This window comes from Zonotrichia albicollis, chromosome 16 (genome assembly GCF_047830755.1).
Source record: "Zonotrichia albicollis isolate bZonAlb1 chromosome 16, bZonAlb1.hap1, whole genome shotgun sequence".
NCBI lineage: Eukaryota > Metazoa > Chordata > Aves > Passeriformes > Passerellidae > Zonotrichia > Zonotrichia albicollis.
Window position 1 is genome coordinate 12,582,561 of NC_133834.1, and position 19,177 is coordinate 12,601,737.

The 19,177-nt window shown below is 42.8% G+C and overlaps 1 protein-coding gene across 40 annotated transcripts in view; it reads right to left on the reverse strand.

The window, feature by feature from the left end:
• The window catches only part of RBFOX1 (RNA binding fox-1 homolog 1), a 1,150,782-nt gene that overhangs the window by 588,310 nt on the left and 543,295 nt on the right, over window positions 1-19,177 (reverse strand). For 2 of the 40 annotated variants that reach the window (XM_074553035.1, XM_074553030.1), the window contains exon 1: window positions 7,350-7,717. The exons of 37 other annotated variants lie outside the window; for them this stretch is intronic. In XM_074553035.1, the coding sequence (XP_074409136.1) occupies window positions 7,350-7,394 (45 nt within the window). In that variant the 5' untranslated portion in view covers window positions 7,395-7,717. Of the gene's footprint in view, window positions 1-7,349; window positions 7,718-19,177 lie in introns of those variants that run through there. One more of the 40 variants, XM_074553039.1, reaches the window with a different exon arrangement.

A 19,177-nucleotide genomic window follows, 5' to 3' on the forward strand; every position in this document is an offset into this window, starting at 1 on the left:
CCAGTAGCTCATGCCTGCTGCAGGAAGAGCTCATAACAGCCATAGAGCATTGCTGATGTTTGCCCTTTGCACTTATTCTTTTTAAACGTTTGATTTTTTTACTTTGAGAAGAACCTGACCAGCGCAGTTTCCCCTCCTACAGGACACGCAGGATTGCACAGGAGCTCAGTCCCTGTAGTGATACCTCAGGTTTGAGCATTTATATTTTTCAGGTTCTGTGCTGCTTCAGTGTGTGGGTCTGGGCTTCACATTATGGGATGGTGAGCTCTGTGCACAGAGCAGGCAGACAAAACAATTCCTGCTCCAGCTGGGCACCAAGGACAAATGACCCAAATCTCAGCCCAGGAGCACAAACCCCGTGGGCTGGAGAGAGAAAAACAAGCAGGGTGGGACTGCCTGGGCTAAAGCTGGAATGGGACAATGAACTGCAAGGTGCAAATGGAGCAGAACTGATCATTTGTGAGAGTGAGACCCCATGACTGGTTGGGCAATTTGGGGCCATTTTGGTTCATCTTGGGTGCAGCCCTGGCTGGGCTCTTGTGCTGCCCAAGGTGGATCCACTGAGATACTTTTAATAAATCCCTGCTTTATTCTTTAGCTCTGTCCAGCCTCTGCTCTAGCTCAGCCTTCACAGGTCATCAGTAGCTGCTGCCAAAGCTATCAGCATCCCCTGCACCCTCCTTTTAAAGCCTCATTTCACTGAATACCCCCAGGCTGTAACACTTTCCACAGCTGAGCTCTCCCCTGACCGTGGGTTCCAGCTCTAAGGACCACCCTCAAGTCCCTGCATTCAGAATGGGTGCAATCAATGAGCCACAGCTACCACAGGGAGCTGCTAAAACCTTCTGCTCTCGAGATGAAAACTGGGCAAACAGAACTTCTGCTAAGCTGCCACATGACTGTGCTCAATTTGATTTACCAGTTCTCATAAAACCACAGAAACTTGTTTAAGAGACAGTGACATCTTGAAAATATAATTGGAAGTATAGAAAATACAGTAAAATACCCAATGCCAATTCTTAATATTTCCCCTTAGTAAATCCTTTCTTCCTGTTGTGTCTCAAAGAATGAGCAGGGATAAGAAAAAAGGCTCAAACTTTCAAATATGAAAGTCAAAATGAAATTAAGTTGCTTCCCACAGACTCTCTGTTGGTACAAAGTTCAGCCTGCCACAATTGGATTTTTGATTCTGCTGGCACTGGGAAAGCCTCACTGGGAAAGCCTGGATGAAATGCCATTTGAAATGAGATCTGGTTCTGGGATGATTTTGCTCCCTGGCACAGCAGCGCTGTCCTGCTTTTCCTGGTAAGTGAGAGGATTAGTGCAGGATTACAGCCTCAAGTGGTGCTGGCTTAACCAGCAAGGTGGGAAACCAGCACACCCCCCCACAGACCTCATCCAGACCTCATCAATAAACACTTGTTTTGAAAATGGCTGAAGCATTCAAATGAAAGCACAAGATGATTTTCATCGCTCCTGCAAAATATTCCAAAACAACAAATGGTTTGAGACTTCTCTGTGTCACAGCCAAACACCAAACCTTCCCTGCAAGCACAGGTGACAGCAGACCTGTTCTTCTATAAAATGCATCTCCTGCTCTTGTGCACACAGCCTGCTGCTATCACACACTGCAAAGCTGGGCCATGAGAAGCAGCAGTGACCTGCTGTCCTCAGGAGTGCAGCCCAAGGACGTGTCCTGGCACAAAGGTGAACACTTCATGCTGACATGGGAACAGAAAACTCACATGAAACAGGCCAGGAGGGAGCCAGCATGCTCCAGCAGGGCCTGATCTAAATGCTGTGCTCTTAGAAGACTTGCTTCAGTTCTCCAAAAATACTCAGGCTCTAAGATTCCCAAATTTAACCCCAAATACTCTGGTTTAAATTCCCAAAACGATGCTGGCTTTGTTTAGAGCACCAGGTAACAGTGCAAGTCCTCAGTGGCACGTGTGCCTCTCACTTGGCTGTAGGAGGTTTTTGCAGTTAAAGAAGCCATCAGAGTCAGGTTAATTAGCAGTCAGAAACAAGTCCTGATGTAACTACAACTCATTTATCTGGATAAAAACCATCAAACATCATCCCTGGGTTCCTATTAGTCACGGAATCAGAAAGGTCAACCTGAACAAGGAAAACATTTAAGTTAAAAAAGACATAAACACCTGTCCAGGCAGCAGCACAGCCGCAGCAGAATAATTCACATGTACAAGGTGTGGGAGGCTGTTCTCAGAGTTTCACATCAATCTCCACCACAGGAGCAGGGAACAGAAAATCTTTGCTGAAGTTTTGATCAAGTTCAGCTTGGGCCATCAGTGATCAGTGCCATGATTTACATCTGCTTGTGTCCCTCCCCTCCTCTTCCCAGCTAAATTTGCAGTAAGGAAATTTGGAATTTCCTTAATTAAATTAAATTCCAGAGAAATTAAATTCCAGAGAGGAAACCTGCTTAAAATTTCTGAGCATCAAATACATAAAAACAGAAAAAAACAACCCAAAAACACAACAACAAAACAGATCCTCTGGTCTTCCACGTGAAAATATTGATGGGATTTCTAATCATCATTAGCAAAAGCTTATATTTCATACATATTGAATATTGACTGAAAAAGCTTCTTTCAATAATTTCTAAATATTTAACCAGTTTTTCATTATCTCTACCAAAATGCAGGTAATTAATGAGGAGCAGCCAAATTCTGGATATCTAAAACAAAGGAAAATAACAGTTTTTCCTTCTCCTGAGAATCAAACTACTTAAATAAAAACTGTGGGTGCAAAAGGATTTTCAAGAGTTCGTGGGGCATGGAGGTATACCTTGTTTTTGTCAACACCTGACACAAAGGAACATTTTGAAGTTTTTATGTCTCAAATAAAAATACTGGAAGGATATTAAGTCCAGGCAGTAAAACTGGGCTCTTTGTCATGTTTAATTGCTCGAATTCATAACCTAGTTTTGCTGAATCTGGATGTTACTGCTGACTCAAGCAGTTTCTCCATTTTAATAGAAAAAGTTTGCGTGCCTCCTCTCCTGTGAGATGAAAGCAATTTTTGAAATATTCCTGACCATCAGTGAAATTTCTCTCTGCAGAAGCCTTGTTGCTGTGCATGAAATCTGTAATTAACTACAGAATAAAAAAAACCAAAAACCACAAATGTCTCTGATTGCAACCTGGTGGAGGAAGCCATACTGTGTTCATTTCCAAAGACAATGAAGGGAATCACAGCCTCTGCAATTTAGCAGGGGTGAGAGAAATGAAAAGAGCAACAGGCACGGTGAGGACAAAGAGAAAGCAGAAATGCTTGTACTCAACTCCAGTCCCTCAAAGAAAACATGCTCCAAACTGAAGTTCAGCTAAGGTAGAAGTAGTGAGGGCACAAAGCCACTGAAGACAGCGAATTTGCCTCATTCCTTAACACCACCACTGAATGCCTTGCAAAGAAATTAAAAATACAATAAAATGGAAGAGACTTATTCCTACAGACAGAGAGCTCCACGGCTGCCATGATAAATTTAGAAGGAAATGCCACCAGAAGAGAGTTTTGGCAGTGACACATTTATTTCTTTCCACTGTCTGCTATCTCACCCAAATGCAGTCCCACAGCACTTGGATTTTAAATAAAACGCATTTGTGATGCACCCTGTGAAAGGACAAGCCTGTGTTTCTCTCCCATCTGCTGACTGTGGATTTATGGCACTTGTTGTGTTCCAAAGGGCATCCCTGGGCACAGCCAGCAGCTGGAGATCAGAACTCCTGAATTCCTCATCTCCTCTCAGCTCAGCCCAGAACACATTCCCTTCCTTTGGAACACATTCCAAACCAGCAGGAATTAAAGGCAGATAACTCTGCTAATTTCCACCGAGATTGGACATACACCTATTTATGGCACAGTAATAGTTTCAAAACTTTATCCTCAAATAAAGTTAACACATTTCAAAAGTTATGCTTAGCTCCTAGGAGGGGCCATAAATTATGTCCCAATCTTGAAATATATATATAAAGCCCCCAAAATACTGAAAAATCTCTGAAATAATCGAGGCCCTCTGAAGCCTTTGTTCCCATCTCCAAACCCTAGAAAGGTACAATCCTGTGACACAATCCTTCCAACTAAACCTCCAAAATCCCTATCACTGAACTCAACTGAAAGCTTGACTTTAGTAGCTTGATTTTTACTAAGGAGTTAAAAAATACACATTGCTTTCTTAAATTAAAATATTAAGTAAACTTCAGACAAGATATTTTCTACACTTAAAATTCCCTATATATTTTTCCCCAATTTACTTTTTCACAATTACCACCACAACTTACAAGCATGATTTGACCACATTTCTCTCCCTTCTCCTCTTTAAGTTGACGCTTCTTCAGTTACCACTTCTAACACATTTATCTTCATCAAATGAATTAAAAATTTTATAGCAATATTTTTCTTTACAAAAGGAAAAGCCCAAACTTCCAATATTATTCTCAAGAACATTTCTCTAGACCTTTTCTGGCAGTTCAAATGCCACCAAGTTGATCCCTTGAACAATTAATTTATTACTTGTTCCTGGAAAAGTTTTCTGGTGTATGAGCAAAACTGAGATCCTATATGAAACTTCTACTACAAAAAAGAATAAATTTGAACAATTCCATGGCAACGATGCTACTGAGGTAAGTGGTTTGAAGTTGGAAAAACCAAAGGTAACACCTTGAAGTTGCTTCATCTATCCATTGTTAAGTTACTCTGATTTCAAATATTTATTTAAGTGGGAGTAGGCAAGAATACAAAGCTCAAACTTTCTAAAACTGTGCCTGGGAAGGGTGCAATGGACTGTGCAATGAACTCCTTGAGGTATCAGGGTGCTGGATGTGGAGAGACAATGAATAAATGGAACCTCCTGCCCACAGCTTCCAGAGCAGGCAATGGCAATGGGAGCAACTGTGTGCTCACAGCATCTCCAAGGACAAAAAATGCCAAAAAATGCCAAAAAATGCCAAAAAATGCCAAAAAAAGCCAAAAAATGCCAAAAAATGCATTGCTTTGGGAAGGAGAACTCCAAGTGGATAATCAACCCTCTCCTACATCCATAGCTTTAAAGGAAGCAAAGCTGATGATTGACACACACTCCCCAGGCACTCCCAGAAAAACCCCTATAAAGGATAAAACCCCAGAGTTCACTTCTTCCTTTTCATTAAATGATTCAAATCTGAAAAACTAAAAATTCTCCACAGCACTACTGCTCCTGCTGTAGACAAGGGAACACTCACTGGTCATTGAGTGGGAGTTTTGCTCACTCTTCAGCCTTACTTGCAGGTTCAAGAAACAGATCAACATCAGGAACATTAAATATCTAAGAAAAAAGCTACAATGTACGGTCAGAATATCAAGACATTCAAACTTTATACCCATCTGTTGCTTCATTTTAGAAATACACATGGAACCAATGTACTGCATGTAAACTGATTTTTCAAAATAATTCATAAGAAAAAATGCAAACTTTCTCTGTAACATTTACATAAATCCTAATTACTTCTGTATTACAACCAAATTCCTTATCCCTACAGAAGTGACAAATACTGATTTGGATGTTACTAAATTCCTCAGTATCCATCAAAATCAAGTACCTGAGGTGGAATTTAATGTGCAATCCTGGAAGAAATGTGATTTTACGGTGTCTGAACTGCAGAGCCCAGCATTCCACTACTGGGCTGTGCCACAGACTCCTCCATGTGACAGCAAGTCTTTAAAAAATATTATATCCCTATTAGGAGTCTGCACAAGAGTCCTTTTTTATAAAAGCTAGAGAAATCCACCTTCCCCACTCCCCTCAACATTTTTTTGCATACTTTGAAGTGTGTGGGTTTTTTAAAGCAAGAATATTGCTAAAGTCATTCAAAGTATTTAAATTACTTTGCAATTATATCCAGCTGGAAACCGATAGGCACTTTTAAATCCTAGTCTTTTATACCCTGTTCCTGCTTTTTTTTTCAATGCAAACACATATAAATGGATTATTAACCAAAATTACCTGTGTGTTTAAATTGTATTTATTAACAAAATGCTGCTGCTGTTATATCCCATGCATTTTAACAAGTACAGTAATAAAACCTCAAAATACTCATAAATTGTGTTTTGTAGGATCAGTATATTATGCTGGTGACACACAGGGACCCTAAAGTTAAACAGACACGCAGGTTGGTCAGAAATCCTGTAACCTGCCTGCAATAACAACCACCAGGCAATAATCCAGCTGACAAACCCCTTCTAATGAGACTCCTGCTCTCTTTCATATAAATGCTAATACATATTCCATCCACAGAAAGCCAAGCAGCTTTCTGAAGATGAAGTTCACATCAACTTGAGCCAAACACGGAGGGAGGATGGATAATCCCTCCCGCGCGTTGTTTTCTGCCGGCATCTCGCCGAGGAGCGCTCGCAGCCAGAGGAACACGCTGGAGGCAGCACCGCGGAGTTTGTGCGGCACACACCCGGCTCGGCCCGAGCATCCCTGGGCTCCGGGCCGGCACACAGCCCAGCTGGGCCGGCATCCCCTTCACCTGGCCGGTATCCCTTCACCTGGCCCGCATCCCCTCCATCTGACCGGTATCCCTTCACCTGGCCGGCATCCCCCCCACCCGGCCGGCAGCAACAAACCCCCGCACCCCCTTACCTGCCTCGCAGCCCGAAATCTCTTCAGCCTCTCGAACTCACCGCATCTTCTCACCTGATCGACACCCCTGCACCCCTTCACCTGGCCGGCAGCTCCGTGCCCTTAACATGACCAACATCCCCCTCACCTTGGCCGGATTCCCCCCACCTGGCCGGCATCCCCTTCACCTGGCCGGCATCCCCTTCACCTGGCCGGTATCCCCTTCACCTGGCCGGCATCCCCTTCACCTGGCCGGCATCCCCTTCACCTGGCCGGTATCCCAGTACCTCACACCTGGCCGGCATCCCCGCACCCTTCACCTGGCCGGCATCATCCTCACCCTTCACCTGGCCAGAACCCTCTCACCTGGCCACCAGTCCCCTCACCTGACCGGCATCCCCTTCACCTGTCCGACATCCTCGCATCCCTCACCTGGCCACCAGCCCCCGCACCTGACCGGCATCCCCTTCACCTGTCCGACATCCCCGCATCCCTCACCTGGCCGGATCCCCCTCACCTGACCGGCATCCTCACACCCCTCCCGTGTCCGGATCCCCTCCCCTGTCCCCGCAGGTGGGGCAGCCCCCATTCCGCGTGTCCCCGGCCCCTCCCGGCGGGCACAGCGGGCTCGGGGCGCTCCGGGCGCGGGCACAGGATGGATCCATCCCTCCCTCCATCCCTCCCTGCCTCCTCCGGCCGAGCCCGCTCCGAGCCGCCGCTGCCTCACCTGCAGGGCATCTCCCACGCCTGCCAGCAGCTGCCAGGGTTTCATGTTGGGCGGCGATGCGGGAGGAGCCGGGGCGAGCCGGGCGGCCCTGCAGCACCAGCGGGCACGGCCGCGTCCTGCCCGGAGCGCTGCGATGGCTCCGCTACAGCCGCGCTGCTGCCGGCCGTGCCGCGGGACGGTGCGGGTGAGTTTCCATCCGCTGCTGAGCTCCAGATGCCGCCGCGATAGCGCCCAGAGCCCTCGGCTGCCTCTGCCTTTCCCCTGCCGGGCTCGGCAGTGCCGGCGCTCGGCGGAGCGGGTTTGTTTTATTCGGAGATAAGAGCGGCTCCACGCCGGCTTAGCTAAAAACCACAGCCTTGTGGGAAAGGAAGGTGGGCACGGGAGAGGAGATTACACTCAATAATTCATTTATGGAGCGGTGGCTTAATGGATGGGCTGAATATTAGCTGCTTGTTAAAATACTGGACGTGGTGCTAAAGTTTGCAGGGGTTCGCTACTAGGATCAATCTTATGGTTAACATTTTGATTAAATGATGATTAATCTCTTGCTAAATTCTGAATTCCTTTTTGAATAATATTGCAGACTATGTCATTTCTAAGACAAAGATCGGCTGGAACTGAAAAAACCTTGAAAATCTTGCACAAGAGATGGCAGCAATTAACCCATTTGAGGAGAAGAAGAAAAAGTTTCAGATAAACATTAAAAACTGATCCCTTTCACTACACAAAAGCACTGCTAATGCCCTACCAAATAAGCTGCTATTTCAAAGTACATCTATTTATGCAACTGGAGTTACAATCTGCAAACAACCACTTGTGCTCTATTGAAAAATTCTCAAGAGGCTGCTCAGAGGACTTTTCTAATTCTGTAAGATGAATTTTCATACCACATATTCACAATTTCTCAAAAAAAACTCCCAAAAAGTTTACTAAACATCTTCAAATGTTTATCATTATTCTGCAATGAAAATCGAGAACAATCTGATCTCTTGGAAAATAACTTGATATCAATAATTTCCTTTTTTTAAATACAAATACTTTCTGGCAGAATCGGAGAGACAAGGTTTAATTATTTTCTGTGAAAACTTAACATATAGAAAATATTAAATTCAGGCTGTAATTTCATAGTGTTTTCCTTGTTTGGAAGTTTTTATTGTAGCCATGCTCAACTTATTAAACTTTCTTCCTAGACAGACTATGGGACCATTAAGGCACCTTAATCACAATGAAGTGTATAATTTCAAAAGAGAATGTAGCAAGGGTTGGCCTGGCCACTGGGCTTAATAGCCAGAACATCTCAGAGCTCACACTGCCTCACTGTGTGGCCTTGACCACATTATTCATCACTTCAGTTTTCCCACTTGTAAAATTAGAATAATACAACTTCCAGTGTCTCCATCTCTGACTTCTCAGGAGGGCTCGAAGGATTAATGACCCTACAGTGCTCTGAGATTGAATAAACACTAACTGCTAAGGCAGAGCTAATGTGTTTCAGAACATTAATGCACTGAAATGTTAGAAATTCCAATTAAATCAGCCTGTGTGTCAAAACATGAGTGAAGTAAAATACAGGGATTACTAAAATACCATCTTCTGCCACTTACAATCAACAAAATACTATGGGTTGGCTTATTAGTTCTGTTATTTAAATCTGATTTTTTACCATATATTCCTAGCATTAAGGTCAGATCCATTAAAAATGCCACCAGCAGCAATTAGCACTGCTAATTTACACAACCAGGCTGTCCAGGGCAAGGCCATTCAGAGTCAAAGCAGTCAGAAAACATCTCCATTACCTCTGGCCTGTTGTTTTGAGCTTTTGCAGCATGTATGGGCCTTCCATCAGAGGACCTGCAGTTCTGGCACATACTACATGTGGTTCTCAGTGCTGCTCTTCAGAGATCCCCATGCTTCACTCAAATAATGAAAAAGAGTTTGAATAAACTAATTATCTCATTAGCAAAAAAGTAAGGGAGGCGGGGGAAGCACTGGCAAAGCACACACTGCTGCAGAAAGAGCTGCTGCACTCACAAAGTTGTGAGAACAATCAAAATCAAAATAATGGTCTGAATTCCAATGCCCAACTTAAAAAAGAACATTGAAATTTATATTTCAGTCTATAGAAAGAGTAACCTTGAATAAAAATCCATGCACATTACACATTCCTCTTCAAAACTCTCTCTCAGGGGTGTGTAACCATGGTTCTACCACCTCTCAGTTGAACTGGAGATGAAATGTCTGAAATCTCTCATGGTGATTCCTCCACCTCACAGTTGGAGATGAAATGTCTGAAATCTGTAAGAGGGTTCTTCCACCTCCCAGCTGAACTGGAGATGAAACATCTGACATCTCCCATGGCCCAGTGATGCCAGGGTTGTCCTTGGGTCACCACAGGGGGATGCAGAAGCTCAGCTGGGATGCCCTTGTTGACAGCAGGGATTCTCCAGCAGCTGTGGGTGAACCAGACCCTCTAAGCCACACCCTGACCCAGAGTTAAGAGCCCTGTGGGATGAGCAAAAGCTGAGTGGGAATCACAGCAGGGCCTTGCTGTGGTTCAGCTACGGGGGATCCTCCCTGTGACCTTCTCACACACACAAATCCTGAACCTCTGCCCTTCCCATCACACTTGCAGCGACAAACCTCACATAACTGAAATATTACTGCGATGGCAGCAGCTGTTGAGGTTTCAGTCATTCCAGATTTCTATCCTTTTTATTTATCTTCAATAAGTATTTTCAATGTACTCATTGAATGCTACAGATGAGCACCATCACATTATGTCTCATGGCACACCAAAAGTTCTAAATGAATTTAGTTTGTCATCCCTTACATCTTTACCGCCTTTAAAAAGGGAGTGTTTTTCTTCTGAATTTTCCGATTGATAAAGAAAATCACAGAGAAGCGGGCCACAGCAGCTAACTGTAAAATATGTGCCTTTTAGTGAATGGTGCAGCTGGAGGTTTTTTTCAAACTGCCGCAAAGGTGCACGTGTCATCCTAGAAAGCTTCCAGCTCAAAGCCTTCAGTGGGTAACTGATTTAGCCATAATTTCCTGAACTAAGTTTCTGCACTGTGGGAACTATTAAAAACCAACATAACCACTGAAGAAAGTGAATAATGGCAAAATTCAAAAGTAGCACCTCGAGCAGAAGGCAATTCTGCACCTGCCCAGTTTGTAAAGCATTTTTACTACAGTGAAATGTGGTTTAGTCTTGGATGCAGGTCCATGTCCAACACACGGGGGCTCTCCATGCCTGATGGATTCCTGCTGGAATGGTTCTTCCTGCAGCCACCTAATGAGCAGCACCACACAAGGGAAGCTAATGAAACATATTCAGATGGAAAAGCATCCTGTGATTTATCACAAACGTGCTGCAGCTTTATTTCAAAAGGGTTTGTGGTTTCCATGTGCAACTTTGAGCCAGACAACCAATGTGTTAAAAAATCCAACATCCATCAGATGCCACAGACCCAACAGAGCAACTGGAGCTCAAGGAAATCCACATCTGAGAAAGCATGGTGTTAACTCATGCTAAATATCCTTTGGAGATAATCTAAATGATAAGAATTTTAAATCTGAACTAGCAAAAGAAATACAATCAGAAAACAAAAGTTTTTTTTTCTCTGCCAAGCAGAATTTTAACATGTTCTCCAGAGGTTGGATCCTGCAAGCATCCACAATGCTGCTAAGAGCACAGTGAAACTAATTACAAAAGTACACAAAAATAATTGGGTTTAGCATTGGACCTACCTAAGAGATGTTCCAAAAAAGCAGTGACACAAAATACTAGGTGTTTTCAGAAATCATTTTTCTGTATATTCAAAATGTCAGTGCTGTTCTGTAGCCAATTGCTCACAAGCAGCCTCCATGGCGAATTTGTAAATGTGATTATACCAATCTGAATTGATCCATTTTGCATTAAGAGCTGAGGTTGCCTTTTCCCAAGATGTATTTGCTGCTGATGTCACCAATCTCTCTTGAAGGTTCTAGTTCTGTTTCTGTCTGTCATGCAATTAAATCAGTTTAAAAATGAATTAACTTAAACATTGCAAGTGTCCAAAGGTACTTTCACACTCTTACTGTAATGCTAAATGCAGAAGTTTGCAGCATATTAAATGAAAAATTTATTTCCTATATTTTGTCAAAAAAGTCATGCCTATTTTCAATCAGAAACAAGAAATCAAAGACCATCAATAAAATAGTAGAGGAACATAGTTTTGATGCAAATAGTACTGCTGTAATAAATGTTACTTCAAACATTGCCACAAAAAAAAGTTTTCTGCAGAAATGCTATGAAAACCGCTATAAAAATAACAAGTCACGCCTGTACTTACCCCCCTGTAAAGAGCAAAAATGCATATTCCACAGGATAGGGATTTTTTGCACAGCCACTGCTGCTTAGGAGGTCAAGTTCAAAAAAGAATTACTTATCCAAAACCCTAAAATAAAGCAAAGTTTCTGAAGAAGCATGAAATCAAAGAAAAAAATCTGCATTTTTGTGAAGTGTAAGGAAGGCACCATTTACCAGCAGCATTCACTTTCAAAACTGTTGTCTCTTTTTTTGAGCTTGTTGCAAAGTTTAATGTGAAACATAAGGTAACAACATATCTACCAACATGAAGAAGAAACAGGTCTCTGAAAAGTCTTGAAGCAAAATAATTCCTTCTGTGCTTATACATATTCACAGCCCTGTTGAAATGCTAAAGGAGTCACAGGAATTTGCATTCCTAAAGCAGGCAGCATTGCCACAGGAACAGGGATTACTAGTAAAGGCTGCAATATGGACTTTAATATCTCACTCTAGATGTCCTTCAGAGGTAATCTGGATCTGCATTTAGGTGTTTTTCCCAAAAAAATTACATTTTTTTGTTTAGTAATTAGAAAAAGCAACTTTTTATTATGCTGTGAATTCAAAATGTCTTCCAATTCTGCAATACTTTTTTCTTCCCACAGTATTAATGCAAATTGTTTCCTCAATAAAACTGCAAAAGGTTAATTTGTCTACAGAGCCCCATGACCAGAAAAACACAGATGTGACAGTGCTCACCACACCATTGTGGGGAAATGCCAAAACACAATGGAAAAAACCTAAAAAACCTGGAAGTGCTTCCCCTTGGAGGTCAAATGCTGCGAGGTAACACCTCCAAAGGATGAAATGCAGCCTCTGGCACAGAACAGAGCCCTGAGTGCTGCTCAGAACATCAAATAAATGCAATATAAACCACTGCCCAGCCCCAGCTGGAAGGCACTGAGGGAGCACCAAGGCTCCCCAGCCACCCCTAGAGGCACAGAGCCCCACAGGAGTCAGAACTGAGAATTTTCACTCTGCCTTTGCCCCCTCAGTAAAGCAGAGTGAGCACAACCCCCGTGAGTGAGTCTGGCACGTGCCTGCTCCTACCCACAGGGATCTGAGCAAAGAAAAGAGAATGAGAGTTTAGAGATTTCTAGAAGATTCTTGTCCCAGAAAATAGGCAAAGAAATACTCCTGGGCAGCTCTGTGAGAAGGATGGAGGTAGAATTCTGCTGAGAAAATGGGTAACTGCCTATCCTTTACTCTTAGTTAACAACAAATCTTTATTTTGCAGCTGTATTTATTTTTACTCCACCTATTTTCCTTTGCAGTTGCTCTCCAGATTGCAGAACACACCAATGAGACTTTTGTCACTAGCTTTAGAGGCACGATGTTTACTTCCTCCTAAAATGAATGCAAAGACTTAAATATCTTCATAAACACAGGATATAAAGCAGCATAGGGATTGTTATTTGAGATAATTTAAGCATATTTTCATCACTTAATATAACACAACAACACAAAAGCCACAATTTCTGCACTATCAGGTAGAAGGCAGAGGTTGAGCCCACCTCCAGCTCGGTTCTTGGGGACCTTCTCTCCTTTCAAGTCCTGCTGGCACAGAGAATGTCACAGCTTGTGCATGCAAGCAGCCCCTTGCTCCCGCTCATCTGTGCCACAACACAGTTGACTAATTAATTTTTTAAAGCATTCAAGATGTGACACATACATGGGATTGAATACAGATTAGCATTACAATAATCACAGAGCTTCTGTAGCCTCGAATTTGTCTTCTTGGAGCAAAGTTCCCTTTAATGTGCAAATGAACGATGGCACTACGTATCTGGAAATAAACAGGCTCATTGTGATCTCATTGTGATCCAAACACAGCACTCTGGGTTATATTAACAGGATGGCAGAGAAATTAAAGATCCATAAAAGATCCATAAAAGGCCAAACTGCCTGGTGCCACATCCTGATCCATCCCACCAGTGGTGTCCTGGAGTGGTGGTAGGAAATTCTCCTTCCCCACAAATATTCCTGGATTTTGGTTGTTCTCATGACTTGTAAGAGTTTTTTTGGCCTAGTTGTAAATACAGGATATGTTTGCCAAGCTGAGTCAAAAGATAGCAAAAAGGGACATGAAATTCTCTCAAAACTTCAAACCCAGCAAAAGCTGAGAGAGGTTGAGAGGAGAGATGTCGGATCTCAAGATCTCAGTCCTGAGATGCTGAGCCACCGAGACCACCTTGGGGGGCTCGGGACTCCTGGAATGTTGCCAGAAGTGTCTGGTAGCTGGACTTTAACCCTACACAGGAGACGACAAGGATGAGGGCTTCACCGGGTGAATGGTGAAGGGATTAGTTAATTAGAGGGTGAGACACAAGGTTTAAGATTTATGTACAGGGGGGTTTAGAGGAGTAAGATGGAGGAATTGGGGTGTGTCCTGCCCTCCTTCTTCTTCCTCTTCTCCTCCATCTTCTTTGGCCACGGTGGCACCTTTGGATTGGTTATTACTGAGAGTACACCGAGTTATAAGAATAGATGGTATTGGGGAAAAATGATAAATATTGTACACGTAACAATGGGTATAAAGATACCTGGCTGCCCGGGAGGGCAGACAGTGTGCCCATGGCTGACTGCTGAGCAGATCTCTGGTGGCTGAAAGAACATCTTTTAGATAAACAATTAATAAACATAAAAACCGAAAGAAGAACTGAAGCCTCTTCTCGTCCTTCGATACGCGGGCTGCCCCAAGGCCACCCCGGGCCTTTCCAGGCCCCTCAAACAGCCGAGATAACCGGACAGAGAGATGGCCCATGCAGCAAAAGGAAAGGGAATGGGGAAACAGGGGAGTGAGCTGGCTGGAGTGCTCAAACCCTGAGTATAACTCTTAAGTAAAGGGGGGAAAAATGTTTGTTTTTTATAATTTTAATTTTTTACCTTTCAGTTCTTGAGATTAACTAAATCAATGAGTCTGAAGTCACCTCACACGTCCCAGGCCTCACTTCAGGCTCAGCAAAAGGACCAGCACGTCCTTCAGAATGAATTCCTTGACTGACTGTGGGCAGCCCTGGCACAGAGTGCCCAGAGCAGCTGTGGCTGCCCCTGGATCCCTGGCAGTGCCCAAGGCCAGGCTGGGCAGGGCTGAGAGTGACCTGGGACAGTGGGAGGTGTCCCTGCCATGGCAGGGGTGGGATGAGATGGGTTTGAAGGTCCCTTCCATCCCAAACCACTCTGGGATTCATGTGCTTGGCAAAAAGGGCTGCTCCTGGTAGCTGTTGGTAAACAAACACATTCCCACAGGATCCTCAGTGCCAGGGCAGTTAATTATAGGGTTTGCTTTATAGTGAGATGCAAAACACAGCTCAGAAATAGACAGCGCTTCAGAAGGATTTAGGGAGACCAACGCTAAGTTTGTCATGCACACAGGATAGTTTATATCGACATCCACGTAAGATGTTTCCAAGAATAATGAGTGCACAATATTTTAAAAACAAATTTCACACGTTTTTCTGACAAAATGTTGTGAACTCATGGTGTTAATTTTAGCAGTTTCGATTGGATTTGGTGTGGTTGGAAACGCAAGGGGAAATATGCAGTAATCAGGATGTGACACTCATTAACACTTTCACAAAATACCCACTGGATTTGCATAAACTCTGTAAAGATTCATTGGTGAATCTTTAATATGAGATTTCCCTTGGTTTTACTCCACGCTCAGCTCCATTTGCCCTCCCTCTCTCCTCTCCCCTGCCAGCAAGAACTGCTGTAAACAGTTCATAACAAAGCACAATAAAATGTACTGAAAAATGAAAATATACTTGTTATTACCCAAAAGCCTATATAATTGCAGATATAATTTCATAAACTGCAAATATTTTTCAAGAAATCCGTCTGTAAGGGAGAGAAATACTAATTGGATACAATGGCTTGATAGAGTGGCACTTCAAGTCACTTAATAAATCTGGAGATGCACAGGCAAGTTCTTTAATGACCTGTGTATAAAACCCATCCATGGCCCAGCTTGCAGACAGCACAGGATTTGCATGCAAAATAACAGGAAAAGAGTCTAGAAAAGGGAGAAACCACAAAAGCAGCAGAAGGTTTCTGGTCCTGAGTCAAAAACTGTAAGCAAATGCCACTGTGAAGGGAAATAATTCTTGCTATCCCAATATTGTAAATGTAGGGTTACATTTTCTTATACATATATATAAATAAATCTGAGTTGTCTATGTCTTCTTTGAGAAAGCAGAGTTCCCATTCCAATGCTTTAATCCTTCTCAAGAGTCAATATTTGCTATGAGTTTTTAACTGAACTAACCCAGACCTGTTGGACTACACTGACTACATCAACATTACAGCAGACAGTCCAATATGTAATGGGAAGGTCACAATAATAAAAAAAAAATCTCTTTTGAACTATTAAAAAAAAAAAGCATTAACAGGTTTAAAAATTCTCATGGAAGTTCATTCTGCTGCTAAAAATGCTTTTTGGTTACTTTTGGTTCTAAATAGAAATCTCCTACAAGAATGGTTACGAGTTCAGCATTAATAGGATAAGATAAAGTAAATTTAGGATAAGAGTCAGAATAAAATTTTCAATTCAATTCAATTCTTCTTCCTGTCCTAAATTCCTGCATAGAGACATAAATGACATTTAATTTCTGGTGTGCTATACTCCAACCCAACAATTTCTGTTGGAGCCTAAGCTTTGAAATGATTTGAACTATGTACCTGCATAGAACAGCTCCACCAGACAATAGATTATTTCACTTGCTTGCATTTTGAGCAAATTTATTGACTGAGAGTCTCGTTTCATTGCCCCTACTCAACACATCATTATCTCTGATATCCCACAAGCACATGAAAGAATTTTCTAAAGGAAAATACAACCCAAGTGTGAGGGCCAGGATACATTCCTGTATTTTATTTCTGGTTAAACTCCCGGGCTCAGATCACCTTTATGTCTTGTTCACTACTGAGTAATGGAAGCAGGCGAGGGAGAAAAATGAATATAAGTGGTTTTATTTGTCTTGTGGAATCTTTTTAAAGATAAATTAGAACATCAGGACTTGGAGATTTTTTCCTCCTGCTGAACAACTGTGAATTGTGCTGAGGTCACTTGAAGTGTAAATACTCTGAGCACTTTTCATTTGGGTTTTCATTTAAAAAAAAATAATCTCAAAGTGGAACAAATTTTTTGTTACGGTTTAGTAAGCAGAATTCTCATTCCAATGCTTTAATGCTCCCAAAGCACAACTGATCACAAAGCAACAGCAGATCTTGGTAAGTCAAAACTCAAAAAAAATTCTCTAACTCAGAATTACCCATTTCCAAGGCTTACCCATCACAGGACTAATTTGTACCCATCAAAAAGCACAAAACTTGTGGGATAATTTCAATAATCACAATAGCAACAACATCCTCTGTGCCATTCCTCAAAGAATTCTCCTTGTTGGATGCACAGTGGATTGCCAAAGCAGCAAAGCACTCTGGCACTCCCTGCTTCAGGACTGCAAGGGTTCCACCCCAAGCTGCAGAGCAAGAAAATGAATAAATGAAAAAATAAATAAAAGAAAAAGGCATTACAGCTTTCAGAGTGTGCTAATGACACGTGAACTCTCTGCCCCTGTGACTGAAGTGCTGGTTATTATTGGACAACCACTGGGAAAATAAGCTGTTAGAAAATAAGAAGTCTTTACTTTTATTTCACTAATTCAAACGGCACCATAATGACTCCTTTGAACATGATTTCTCAAAGCTGTCATACGTTGTTCATGAGAAGCAAGGAAAACAAGTTCATCAGATATTTCCCTTCTCATTTCTCTGTATCAATGGCAGGAATCTCAAAACACTTGCATGACACACTGTCCCTCAAAAGAGAGTGAAGCAAAACTTAGATGGACAGCCCCTTTCTGCCTGGCATAGGATCATAGGGTGAGAAACAAATTTCAGGATCTAAAACCAGGAAAAGGAAGACAACACTGTGTTTTTGGCTGCTTCATAACTCCCTGTGCCTGGGTATATTGGACATTTTGAGTGGCTCAAAGGGATGGGCTGCACAGAAAGTGAGGAATAACTGAAGTATGGATAAAATATATTCATACGACTATAAGGTGATTTTTTTGGCACTCATACCTGGCTCTCATACCTGCAGCAATTCCATCTAGACAGCGCTTGGAAGCTGGGCACCAGAAATGTGGCTGTTGAAGCTGCAGCTCTCTTCAGAGAGAGTAGGAAGGCACAACTTCCCAAGGAAATTTCCTGGGAACCTCAGCAAAGAACCTCAGGGAAAGAGGAAACAGTTCTTATCTCTATTCTCTGCTCCTGTTGTTTTTGTACATGTGGAATGTGTTAGGAAGATTGTTTACATGAAGGGATTTGGTAATTGGATTCTGGTGATGGTTGTTTGTATTCATTGGCCAATTGGGCCAAAGCTGTGTCCTGGCTGTCTGGAGACAGTTGTGGTGGTACCACTCGGTGACTTTTCTAGGTCTGGATTGAAGGCACTTGAGACACTAATTCATGTTTGGACTCAGGTGTTTGTTATTTCTTATCAATAAAACATTCTCACTACTGTGAGTTGGGCAGCTTTTCATTAGAAGGCACAAAATGGCCAACAATCTCTTTTTACAAGGTCTTTTAAGACTAAACTGTCCAATTAAGAACTGATACCTAGATTATTTCCCTTTTAACCCAATAACTGATCCCACAGAGCTGCAATGGGGACTTCTCTGCCCAATTACAAAATGCCACCCAAACCCATGAACAAGGAAGGAGAAGAAGCATGAAGAAGAAAACCAGGACAACACCCTGTGCCCTCCATCTTGCTTCCATCCACAACATACTAAAAATCCCCAACTCTCAGTTTCTCACCCAGTGATACACCTACACTACTGTCTATAATGTATTTCACACTTTTGTGGATTCCAGTCTGTCTTGAAGTCTGGGAAACTTTCTCCATGAATGAGGGTCAAAGTCAGTGCTGCCCTGGGGGTCAGGGCACCCCAGAGCAGACAGAGAAATATTCCCTGTGCTCTGGGTTTCCACAGACAGTCATGGGCTTTTCTTGAGTATTCTTTAGTATTCAATTTAGTACAGTACTAATCTAATACAGTATAGTTTTAATGAAGCAATTGTTCAGCATTCTGAGTCAGTGGAGTCAGATGCCAATCATTCCCCGACTGTTTCTACCATATGGCCCTGAGGAATCTATATCAGCATGAACTTCTTAAAATGCAGACAGGATGGGAAAACAGACCAGATATTGTGAAGGCTGACACTCTCCTGGACAGGGAGCTGGCCCAGGTGGAACAAGGCTGGGCAGATGTGCTTTGGCAGCAGCTGGAGCTCGGTGCCAGCTGCCAGCACCCTCCCAGCGCTGATGCAGGGGCACACAGAGTGTGGCTGTGGCAGAAATGCAAACTCAGGTTTCAAATAAAAGCTCATGTTTTGCACACTGAGAGCTCTTCAGCCTGATGCTGGAATAAAGACACAGCGCAGCACACGGAGCTAGAGCTGGCAATAAAGGAAA